We start from the raw sequence: 12,333 nt of genomic DNA on the forward strand, positions 1-12,333 counted from the left end.
AAAAAAAAAAAAAAAAAAGTCAGTCACCATTATTTTATACAACATTTTGCAGATGAGAGGACTGAAGCCCACAGAGGGTTAATTAACTTCCCTGAAGTCAGTTAACTGGTAAATGGAGGAACCAGGATTCCAGAGCAAGGAGTCTGACTCTAGACTCACCTCGTGCTCTGAACAGAGGAGCACATGCTTTGGGCTTAGACATGCTGGGGTGAAGGTTGATGTCGAGTCGATTCCAACTCATGGTGACCCCATGTGACAGATTAGAACTGCTCCATAAGGTTTTCTAGGCTGTATTCTTTACGGGAGCAGATTGCCAGCTCTTTCTCCTGTGGAGCTGCTGGGTGGGTTCAAACCGCAGACCTTTCAGTTATCAGCCAAGCGCTTAACCACTGTGCCACCAGGGTTCCTTGGGGTGAAAGCAAGCACCTTGAAAGTAGGCCAGCCCTGTGGAAATCCACCCCAAGGTCATATCCCAAAGATATTTTTACTTTTCACTGCCCTTTTCTTTCTAAGCTTTTGAATTTAAAAGTTTCTTAGAGCATTATTATTTTTTCTTATACATGCAATGACTTCCTGCAGAAGGGAGTGAAAAAGGTGCAGCACATTGAATGTGTGGATCATTTATATTCGTCTTTAGCTTTTCGTAGTAATTTTTTGGTAGTGAATATTTTCGTATTTAAATGAAAAATGATTGGTAAATTCCATTTGGCTTTGTTATAATTGAGTTTTTGTTTTATGAAATGTGTTTACTTTGTTTGATTTTTGTTTTTCATTCCTTACCAAACTTCTCTATCCTTTATTTTGCTCAGCTGTATATGTGTGGCGTTCCTAAACATTGCGTAAAAATTAACAGCAAGAACGCAGAGTCTTTTCAGTTTCACGTTCGGGATTATTTTGGAAAGGAGGCCTTACGGGCTGGAAAGGGAATACAGTTGGCTGATGGTGGATGGCTCATACCCTCCAATGATGGAATGGCTGGAAAAGAAGAATTTTATAGGTACTCTATGTAGAAAGGAGTTGTGCGTTAACTTCAATATATTCCACCATCCCTCGCCTCCCTCTTTTGTCTCTTTCCTTATCTCTTTTGAACTAAAATATTGGCTAGACATCAAATTTTCATACATTGAATAATTTTAAATGCATTGTGGTTCAGGAGACATTCTGTTGAAATCATTTAGAAGGTGAGTTATGATTTGTCTAGGATATAATGAATTAAGTAGCGTTTTCTTAAACTGGGGCATTTTTCCGGTGCGTTTACAAAATAAAGGCTGATAAGAAGAGTTCGGTTTGACTTGGCCTTATAGTTGATTCCTCTCCCTAGCTTATGTCATAATATTCTTTCATTGTGTAGTTCAATAAATATAACATGACCCATTGTTGCTGATTCCAACTCACGGCAACCCAGTAGGACAGAGTAGGGTTTTCTAGGCTGTAATCCTTATGGAAGCAAACTGCCACATCTTTCTCCCTTGGAGCGACTGGTGGATTTGAACCGCCAACCTTTTGGTTAGCAGCCAAGCGCTTAGCCACTCTGCCACCAGGGCTCCTTCCTTAAAGATTACAGCCAAGAAAACCCTATAGAGCAGTTCTACTCTGTCCTGTGCTATGAGGGACGCTGCAGCTCATGCCAACAGCAAGAGGTGAGAAACTTTTCTTCGGTGCTCTTAAAAACTTTTTGTACATCTTTCTAGAACATACGGTTTTTGGAAAGTGCGAGAACATTTTTTTTCCTTAAATTGGAGGTCTTGATATATTTTTTGAGTATTTTAAAGCAGGAAAGTTTTTTATACCTTGTAGATGTCTCATCTAACAAACATCTGCTATCAACTTCAGTAGAAAAAATACGATTTACGAGTTGTGTTATATACTTAAACAGACTGCATAATTCAGAGGTCAGCCGTTCTCACCCTGTAATCGGGTGGGCGGGATTCATACCGTTTGAGCGTTGAAGCTAATAAGCTCTCACTAGTCGTTTTTTGGTCTGTTCAGCAGATGTGTCTGAGCACCTACTATGGTCCAGGTACTGTTCCAAAAAAACCAGTTGCTGTCAAGTCAACCCCGACTCATGGCGACCTCATATTTATCAGAGTAGAACTGTGCTCCACAGGCTTTTCAATGGCTGATTTTTCATAAGTAGATCACCAGGCCTTTCTTCCAAGGTGCTTGTGGGTGGATTTGAACCTGTAGTCTTTCAATCAGCAGCCAAGAGTGTTAACCGTTTGTACCACCCAGGGACTGTTCTGGGTACTGTGAATAACAAAATAAAACAAAGAAAGCCCTGTCCCGATAAATCATACATTCTAGTGTGGGGTGGGGCGGGGACTGGAGAGGGTCACGTCCCTGAGTGGTACAAATGGTTGAAGAGCTTGGCTGCTAACTGAAAGGTTAGGTTTTCAAGTCCACCCAGAGGTGCCTCTGAAGAAAGGCCTGGCTATCTCCTTCCGAAAAATGAGTCATGGAAAACCCTGTGGCGCACAGTTCTACTCTGACACATACGGGGTCACTATGTGTAGGAACCAGCCTGAAGGCAGCTGGTTGGTTAGTGGGAGGAAACAGAAAATAAATAAATCAATTGTGTAGAAGGTGATAAGTACTGTGAAGAGAAATCAAGCTGGGAAGGGGTTGGCAGAGCTGGGTCAGGAGAGGTGCTGTACTTAATAGAGTGAGTAGTTAGGAAGGCTTCCCTGCGTAGGTGACGGTGATGTTTGATCGGTGACCTGACGGCGGTAAGCGTGAGTGAGCAGTATCTGGGAAGCCTCCAGTCGCCGAGGTGGGAGTGTGCCCGGCCTGTCTGACGAGCAGGAAGCTGCAGGAGTGAGGGCAGTTGCAGCTCACGGTCCTCGATGGGCAGGAAGAGAGGGAGGCTAGTGCACAGAGGTCCCCACAGTAACAGGGAGGCAGAGTGTGTGGCCATGGGTGTCGGTGGGTGGGCGGGCGTGAGCCTGCCAGCTCTTGGGTCCTGTGTTCTTAGTGGAGGAGTGGGAATGGGGGAGGGAGAGGAGCCGGAGAATTGAGACTACAGGGAAAGATATCGAGGAGAGCACCAGGACTAGGGAAGGAAATTCTCAGGTGCAATTTCCAAAAATTATCTCTTCAATTAAAAAAATAATCTAAAATATAATTATTTTCAATTAAGAACCTTATTTTCCAGGAACACACATATACGAGTTGAAATAGCTGTGTTGGTTAGTATGGTAGGTGAATTGTTATTAGTGTGCTATTTTGATACATATCAAACCCCTTTCCAAAATTATTTTATCCCATGTTAACTCATAGACGCTTACTGTTGAATGATTTCACACTGTGTGGCGTTTTGTGTAGAGAATATTCCTAGTTGTTGAGTTCAGTGTCATTTTACATGGTTCGTATTGTGTTGTTCTACCTTCACTTATTCAGGGCTCTGTGTGACACCCCCGGTGTGGATCCAAAGCTCATTTCTAGAGATTGGGTCTATAATCACTACAGATGGATCATATGGAAACTGGCAGCTATGGAATTTTCTTTCCCTAAGGAATTTGCTAATAGATGCCTAAGCCCAGAAAGGGTGCTTTTTCAGCTGAAATACAGGCAAGTGTAAAGCGTCACATGCCGTGCTCACGCTGTGGTGTGCTTGGCTTCTGCATGGTCTGTGCCAGAGGTGGGACACGAGCAGCCGTCAGCGGCAGCCACGCCCCATACTGCTTGCTGTCCATGCTGGTAGAGACTGTCTCCTGTCACCCCCGAGCGCCAACTGAACGGGAACGCACACTGCTGCACCTCTTGCTTCCACCTTCCCTGGCCCCCTCTGGATGTCTGAGAAGGGTGTGAGTTGCTAATTGGATCCTCTACTCAAAGATTGTTAATAAAACATGCTTGCATTTTTCTTGTTTTTAATATTTAATTCATACTTCAATAATACAAAACTTAAACTTTGCTAGCTATCAAATTTTAGATTTTCATCCATCTCCGTATTTCTCTGATAAAGAAATTTAATTTTTATTCTCAATTATTCACTGACCTTTTACGGTGAATTGGTGAATTCTAGATTCACAATTCCTAAACTGTGCATTTTCTGTTTTAATTTTAGATATGATATGGAAATTGGTAGAAGCAGCAGATCCGCTATAAAAAAGATAATGGAAAGGGATGACAGCCCCGCAAAAGCCCTTGTTCTCTGTGTTTCGGCAATTGTTGCATCAAGCCTGGATGTCCATGAACCCTCCAGCAGTAAGACCAGTAGTGTGGATATCAGAAACGCGGCCGTCCTTGAGCTTACAGACGGGTGGTATGCTGTCAGAGCCCAGCTCGACGCCCCCCTCTCAGCACTCCTGAAGATGGGCAGGCTGACGGTGGGTCAGAAGATCATTACGCATGGAGCAGAACTGGTGGGTGCTCAGGATGCTTGCACACCTCTGGAAGCCCCAGAATCTCTCGTGTTAAAGGTAAACCAAATTAACCTACACTCTTGGCAAAAATCAGCTCCAATTCAGTTAAATCCTAGACGGCTTTTGCATCTAAAGTTGTCCATTCACTTATGCATGTTCCAAGGATGCTACATTTCTTGAAAACATACTGCTAACCAAAAGGTGAGGTACCCTGGTGGCACAGTGGTTAAGTACTCTGCTGCTAACAGAAAGGTCGGTGGTTCCAAGCCATCAGCGGCTCCACAGGAGGAAGATGGTGGCAGTCTGCTTCCGTAAAGATGTACGGCCTTGCACCCTTCAGCCAAAGATTAGACAGGCCCATAAAACAAAGCAAGCCTAAATGGGCACACCAGCCCGGGGCAAGGACAAGCAGGCAGGAGACGACAGGAAAGCTGGTGGTGGGGAACCCAAGGTCAAGAAGGGGAGAGTGTTGACATGTTGTGGGGTTGGCAACCAGTGTCACAAAACAATATGTGTATTAATTGGTTAATGAGAAACTAACTTGCTCTGTGAACCTTCATCTAAAGTACAATAAAAAAAAAAAAAGGATTTACAGCCTTGGAAACTCTATAGGGGCAGTTCTACTCTGTCCTACATGGTTGCTATGAGTTGAAATCTACTTGACAGCAGTGGGTTTGGATTTTGGAACCAAAAGGATAGGAGTTCCAACCCACCAACAGCTCCACAGGAGAAAGATGTGGCAGTCTGTTTCCATAAAGATTACAGCTTAGAAACCATATGGGGCAGTTCTGCTCTGTCCTACAGGGTCACTATGAGTTGGAATTGACTCGATGGCATGAGACTTTTTTTTTTTTTAATCTTAGTATAAGAAGTAAATTCCTGATTCAATTAAAAATTTTTGTGCTGTTTATGGGAGAGCCAAAGATAACGTCTTGTGCTAAAATAATGGCAGTTGTAGTGAAAGAGCAGGAGCAGGTTTGCACCAGATGTTCTATTTTGGTGCCTGAGCTCCTGCGGCCATCTTGTTCTCATAACTGCTCTGCTTCTACCCTGCTTACTCAGTCAGATGCTATTCCAGTGTGAGGAGATACTAGATTCCAGTACTTCTTGAATGTATAGTAGTAAAATGTGCTGCACATCTCTTTAATTTCACCGACATAACAGGACATTGTCATGTTGAATGCTCTGCAGTGTTGTTACCACAAATTACTACTAATATTGCATATTCAGATTCATGTTCAAAGTATCTTACAGAGAATTTACTTCTATTCTGGATCAGTCTAATTCAGGAAAACATCTTAGAAATCAAACATTTTTAAGATAAAGAAATACGTAACTTGTCCTTAGGTCTGTATTGGGTTGCTTTTTCCTGAAAGGATTCCACCAAGCTGAAACAGGCATTTGTTTTATGTTGCTTAGAATATCCAAGTAGCAGCGGTCTTCATCTTTTTGTTTTATTGGTTTTGATTTTATCAAAGCAGTGTTGTTCGGTGCTGTGGAGTCTGTTCCGACTCATAGCGACCTGTGTACAACAGAACGAAACGCTGCCTGGTCCTGCACCATCCTCACAATTACATTATAATAACTAAGAAAAATACTGTTTGTAGCTGAGCACGTAATATGCCATGATTATATTTCCTTTCTTTATAATGTCTTGCTTTCCCCTGGAGTCATTAACTATCTTGCTTCTTTGTTTTTCTTAATTTTTTGTCTCCTTAGCCCTAACTCATTCCCACACAGGAGCTGTAAGAATCCTCTCAATATGGTACAATCCTTTTATTGATTCTTTTTCTTGGAGACCTCCTGGGCCTGTCCATACTCCTGCTCCATTCTGGAGAGGTCTGTGTATACTCCACACCTGTCATTCCAGAAATTCCTTTCCCCTCATCTCTGTTTTAGAAGCCCTGTTTCCTAGATCCCATGTGGTCTTGCTAGACTTACTCCTAGTTGTGAGGGCACATGCCCCAGAGACTCTTCAGAAAGGAAGCCTGCAGCTTTTTGAGTCCTTACTGTAAGGTCAGCTGAATATAGAACGTTAGGGTGAAAATCCTTCCTTCAGAATTTTAAGGACATTTCTTTTGTTTATCTTCTGTTTCCAGTATACCTCCTGCTAAGTTCAGTTCTGTTGGGATTCCCAGTCCTTGTTTTGTGTCCTGTTTTTAACAAGTTGCTAAGATCTTTTCATCTCCAGCATTCTGAAGCTTCACGTGAAGTACTTCAGTGTCGGTCTGTGTTTATTCACTGTCTTGTGGACTCAGGGGCAGTCAGCTGAGAAACACACGTCCTTTATTGAGTTCGAAATTTTCTGGAAGCAGTTGTTTGGTAATTGTCTTCCTTCCATTTATTTCTCTTCTGTTTTGTGGAACTTCTGAGGTTTAGACAGTAGACTTCCTGGATGGATCCTCTAATTTTCTTATATTTCTTCCTGTCTTCTATTTCCTGTTCTTGTTTTTTTCCCATACTTTCTAGAATATTTCTTAATTTTATCTTCAAATTCTTAAAGTGCATTTTTGTTTATGCTCATAATTTTCAGTTTTCGAGAGATCTGTATTACTCCTTGAATGTACCAAAAAGGATTACTCAGCATTCAGCCATTTCAGGTGGTATCATACGATCAAGAACCGATGGTGTTGAAAGAAGTCCAAGCTGCACTGAAGGCATTGGCAAAAACAAGGCTCCAGGAATTGACAGGATACCAGTTGAGATGTTTCAACAAACAGATGCAATGCTGGAAGCGCTCAGTCATGTATGCCAAGAAATTTGGATGACAGCTACCTGGACAGCTGACTGGAAGAGTTCCCTATTTGTGCCCATTCCAAAGAAAGGTGATCCAGCCGAATGCAGAAATTATTGAACAGTATCATTAATATCACAGGAGAGTAAAATTTTGGCTGAAGATTATTCAGAAATGGTTGCAGCAGTACCTTGACAGGGAACTGCCAGAAATTCAAGCTGCATTCAGAAGAAGAAGGGAAATGAAGGATATCATTGCTGATGTCAGGTGGATCTTGGCTGTAAGCAGAGAATACTAGAAAGATGTTTACTTGTATTTTATTGACTGTGCAAAGGCATTTGACTGTGGGAATCATAACAAATTACAGATAATGTTGTGAAGAATGGGAATTCCAAAGCACTTAATTGTGGTTGTGAGGAACCTGTACATAGACCAAGAGGCAGTTGTTGGAACAGAACAAGAGGATACTTTGTGGTTTAAAATCAGGAAAGGTGTACATCAGGGTTGTATCCTTTTAGCATACTTATTCAATCTGTGTGCTGAGCAGATAATCAGAAGCTGGACTGTATGAAGAAGAATGAGGCATCAGGATTGGAGGAAGACTCATTAACAGCCTGTGACATGCAGATGACACAACCCTGCTTGCTGAAACTGAAGAGGACTTGAAGCACTTACTGATGAAGATCAAAAACCACAGCCTTCAGTATGGATCATACCTCAACATAAAGAAAACAGAAATCCTCACAACTGGACCAATAAGCAACATCGTGATAAACGGAGAAAAGATTGAAGTTGTCAAGGATTTCATTTTATTTGGATCCACAGTCAACACCCATGGAAGCAGCAGTCAGGAAATCAAAAGATTTGCATTGTGCAAATCTACTGAAAAAGACTGCTATAAAGTGTTGAAAAGCAAAGATGTCACCTTGAAGACTAAGGTGCACCCGACCCAAACCATGGTGTTTTTAGCAGCCTCATATGCATGTGAAAGCTGGACAGTGAATAAGGAAGACCAGAGAAGAATTGATGCCTATGAATTATGGTGTTGGTGAAGAATATTGAACATACCATGGATTGCCAGAAGAACGAACCAGTCTGTCTTGGAGGAAGTACAGCCAGAATGCTCATTAGAAACGAGGGTGGCGAGACTTTGTCTCAAGTACTTTGAACATGTTATCAGGAGAGACCAGTCCCTGGAGAAGGACATCATGCTTGATAAAGTAGAGGGTCAGCAAAAAAGAGGAGGACCCTCAGTGAGATGGATTGACACAGTGGCTGCAACAACAGGCACCCCACCCTTAGTTGCCTCTGCCTGGTGTTCCAGCACCCAGGATATGTGTGGTTCAGCCTTCTAGAAGGTAAACCAGAACCCAAACCTATTGCCATCAAGTCAATTTGAGTAATAGCGACCCCATATGACAGAGTAGAACTGCCCTATAGGGTTTCCTAGGCTGTAATCTTTACGGAAGCAGATCACTGGGTCTTTCTTCTATTGAGTGGCTGGTGGGTTTGAACTGCCAGCCTTTCAGTTAGCAGCTGAGCACTTAGCTGTTGGGTCCCAGAGCTCCTTCAGTAGGTGCACGCTAAGTGCTGTATAACTGTTCACTATTATTAGGTGTCATCTTTCTCTGAGCTGCTTTGTCATTTACCACTTGTCCAGTGAATTTTTAGATTCCAAAATTTTGGTGACGTCTTGTCTTAGTCATCTAGTGCTGCTATAACAGAAATACCACAAGTGGGTGGCTTTAACAAAGAGAAGTTTATTCTCTCACAGTCCAGGAGGCTTCAAGTCCAAATTCAGGGCATCAGCTCCAGGGGAACACTTTCTCTGTGGGCTCTGGAGGAAGGTTCATGTCATCAGTCTTCCCTGGGTCTGAGAGCTTCTCAGCGCAGGAATCTCAGGTCCAAAGGACGTGCTCTGCTCCCAGCACTGCTTTCTTGGTGGTATGAGGTTCCCACGTGTCTCTGCTCACTTCTTTCTTTCCTATCTCAAAAGAGATTGGCTTAAGACAGTATCTAATCTTGTATACCTCATCAGTATAACTGCCGCTAATCCATCTTATTACATCATAGTGATAGAGTTTACAACACGTAAGGAAATCACATCAGATTACAGAATGGTACGCAGTCATACAATACTGGGAATCATGACCTAGCCAAATTGATACACGTATTTTTAGGGGGACATAATTCAATCCATGACGCATCTCAGCTATGTCTCTTCTCTCCAGGTTTCTGTTCTCACATGTTCTTTGAGGGGCCCAGATAAATCAGTCTGTTTAATTCATCATGCAGCCACTGTGTGAGTCCATCTCATGGGGTCTTCCTTCCTCTCTTTTGCTGACCCTCTGCTTTACCAATCCTGATATTCTCTCCAGGGACTGGTCCCACCTGATAACATTTCCAAAGTACATGAGATGAAGTCTCGCCATCCTCCCTTCTAGGGAGCGTTCTGGCTGTACTTCCAGGACAGATGTGTTTGTTCTGTTGGCAGTCCACGGTATATTCAGTGTTCTTCACCAGCACCATAATTCAGAGGTATCCATTCTTCAGTTCAATTGAAGTCTCTTTTGTCCATTTTTTTAATAAAAATATTTAAATAACAGGGCTTTATGGCAGTATCAGCATTAAGTTTTTTGAGAAGTACTGTATGGTGAGTGTTTTCATTTTCATGCAACACTTTCTCACTTTCCTTTCCATGAGAATTTTTTATTAATTTTTTTATTATTATTTTATTGTTGTAATTAAATGGAGTTTACATTTCAAGTTAGTCTCCCATACAAAATTTTTATACATACATTGTTATGAGACCCTAATTGCTCATCCCATTCTGTGACAGCACACTCCTCCTTTCTGCCCCTGATTCCCCATGACCATTCAACCTGCTCCTAACCCTCTCTGCCTTCCCATCTCACCTCTGGACGGAAGCTGCCCCTTTGGTCTCTTGTATCTACTTGCGCTAAGAGGCACACTCTTCACAAGTATCACTTTACGTCCCACAGTCCAGTCCAATCCCTGTCTGAAGAGTTGGCCTCGGAAATTGTTTTAGTTCTAGGGTGATAGTCCAGGGGCCATGCTTTCCAGGGCACCTCCAGTCTCAGTCAGACCATTAAGTCTGGTCTTCTTACTGGAATTTGAGTTCTGTACCCCATCCTTCTGCTGCTCCATCAGGGACCCTCTGTCGTGTTCCCTGTCAGGACATTCATTGGTGGTAGCCGGGCACCATCTAGTTCTTCTGGTCATCTATGAGAATTTTTTTAAATAATATTTTATTGTGGTTTTGATGAAAGTTTACACAGCAGATTAGGTTCCCATGCGACAGTTTCTGTGTGTACTGTTGTGATGCTGGTGACGTTCTCCCCAATGTGTCGGCGTTCTCGTTGTTTCCCCGCTGGTGGTTCTCTTTCCAGCCATCTGCTTTCCTTGCCCCCTTACCTTCTTATCTGTGCTTTAGAGGAATTGATGACCATTTGTTCTCCTATGGATGATTTTTTAAAGGAGCACAGTACTTATGGGTAATATTCATTATTTTTTGAGCCAGGCTGTTATTTAGCTGAATCCATGAGAATTTGAAAGTGAATATTTTTAAAAGAGCCCTAAAAGAATGAAGAATATTATGAAATCTGTAATAGAATTGAATATATGTTTAATTTCTAAATTGGTTTGTTCTTTGATTCATCCAGATCTCTGCTAACAGTACCCGGACTGCTCGTTGGTATGCCAAACTTGGCTTCTTTCCCGACCCTAGGCCTTTTTCTCTGCCCTTGTCTTCTCTGTTCAGTGACGGCGGCAGTGTTGGCTGTGTTGATGTGATCATTCAAAGAACTTACCCTGTACAGGTATGACGTATCCCTGAAACTTACTCTGCGTTTCTTTCTTTTGAGACAGCTAATTTGACTGTTTTCCTCCCTGCGTGTATTTTTCCTTAAAACATGTTATAGTGGGTGGAGAAGACATCCTCTGGATTATACATATTTCGTGATGAACGAGCAGAAGAAAAGGAAGCAGCAAAATATGCAGAGACCCAACAAAAGAAGCTAGAAGCCCTGCTCACAAAAATTCAAGTGGAATTTGAAGAGCAGGAAGGTAAAATGAGTTGTATATGACAAGTCTTTATTTTTCATGAGGACAGAGTTTCAGGAGCTTCTCTCTTTACATTTGTAACTGAGCGAATTCATTTTGAGTAATAATTTTTTTCTAATTTTGAATCTGAATTTTTTCTGATTTGTTTAAAAAATCTTATTACATAGATACACAGATAAGCATCGAACTGACCGAATTATCACATCTTTATTCAACACCTTGAGCTTTTAGATGTTGATTTTATCTTAGGAAATAAAATACTACATATCCATAGCACTTGTCAGAAGTCTTAAGTAAACTCCCTCTTAAGCTTTGGTACTAAAGTATTTGCAGCGTCCCTGCCTTTTTCGGCGTTAGAGAATGGCAGAAGAGGGAGAGCTATCCAGTGATTTTCCCCACGCATCACCGTGTGTCACTGTTTCCTCAACGTCCTTATCTATGTTATGGAATGTTTGCGTTTCTGTTGTTGTTAGTTTTCTTGTTACTATACCTGGAGCTAGAACCTGTTTTCCCTGTAGCATTTTTTTTTAAATACATGTTATATTTTAGAACAATTTTAGTTTTACAGAAAAATTGTGCAGAAGTACAGAGAGTTCCTGTGCACCCCCCCCCCGCCCCGCTGACCTCCACACACTGTTTCTCCTGTTATTAGCATCATGCATTCCTGTGGCACATTTGTGACAGTCGATGACCCAATACTGACATGTTACTATTAACTAAAGTCCATAGTTTACATTAGGTTTCACGCTTTGTATTGTACAGCCTTACGGGTTTTGACAAATGCATGTCCTGTGTCCACCATTATAATATCCTACAAAATAGTTTCACTGCCCTAAGAATGCCACGTACTCCATGTAGTTGACCTTTCCTCTCTCCCTGTCTGGGCCCCTGGCAGCCACTCACCTGTTTGCTGCGTCTGTTGTGTGTCTGTTTCACAGGGTCGTGTAGTTGGGATTATATAGCATGTATAGCGCACAACTTTTTCAGACTGGTGTCTTTCACTTAGCAGCATGCATGTCAGGTTTCTCCGTGTCTTCGTAGCTAGATAGAAAATTTCTTTTGTCACTGAGTAATCCTCCTTTGTATGGATGTATCACAGCTTGTTGGTCTAGTGTATTCTTCACCTGTTGAAAGACATGTTGGTTGCTTCTG

The 12,333-nt window shown here is 42.1% G+C and overlaps 1 protein-coding gene across 1 annotated transcript in view; it reads left to right on the forward strand.

Moving 5' to 3' along the window:
- The window catches only part of BRCA2 (BRCA2 DNA repair associated), a 53,777-nt gene that overhangs the window by 19,453 nt on the left and 21,991 nt on the right, over positions 1-12,333 (forward strand). Inside the window, exons 6-10 of the mRNA XM_023740337.1 lie at positions 810-997; positions 3,397-3,567; positions 4,067-4,421; positions 10,782-10,937; positions 11,040-11,184. Of these exons, the coding sequence (XP_023596105.1) occupies positions 810-997; positions 3,397-3,567; positions 4,067-4,421; positions 10,782-10,937; positions 11,040-11,184 (1,015 nt within the window). The remainder of the gene's footprint in view (positions 1-809; positions 998-3,396; positions 3,568-4,066; positions 4,422-10,781; positions 10,938-11,039; positions 11,185-12,333) is intronic.

Source organism: Trichechus manatus, unplaced genomic scaffold, assembly GCF_000243295.1.
Source record: "Trichechus manatus latirostris isolate Lorelei unplaced genomic scaffold, TriManLat1.0 scaffold00153, whole genome shotgun sequence".
Taxonomy (NCBI): Eukaryota; Metazoa; Chordata; class Mammalia; order Sirenia; family Trichechidae; genus Trichechus; species Trichechus manatus.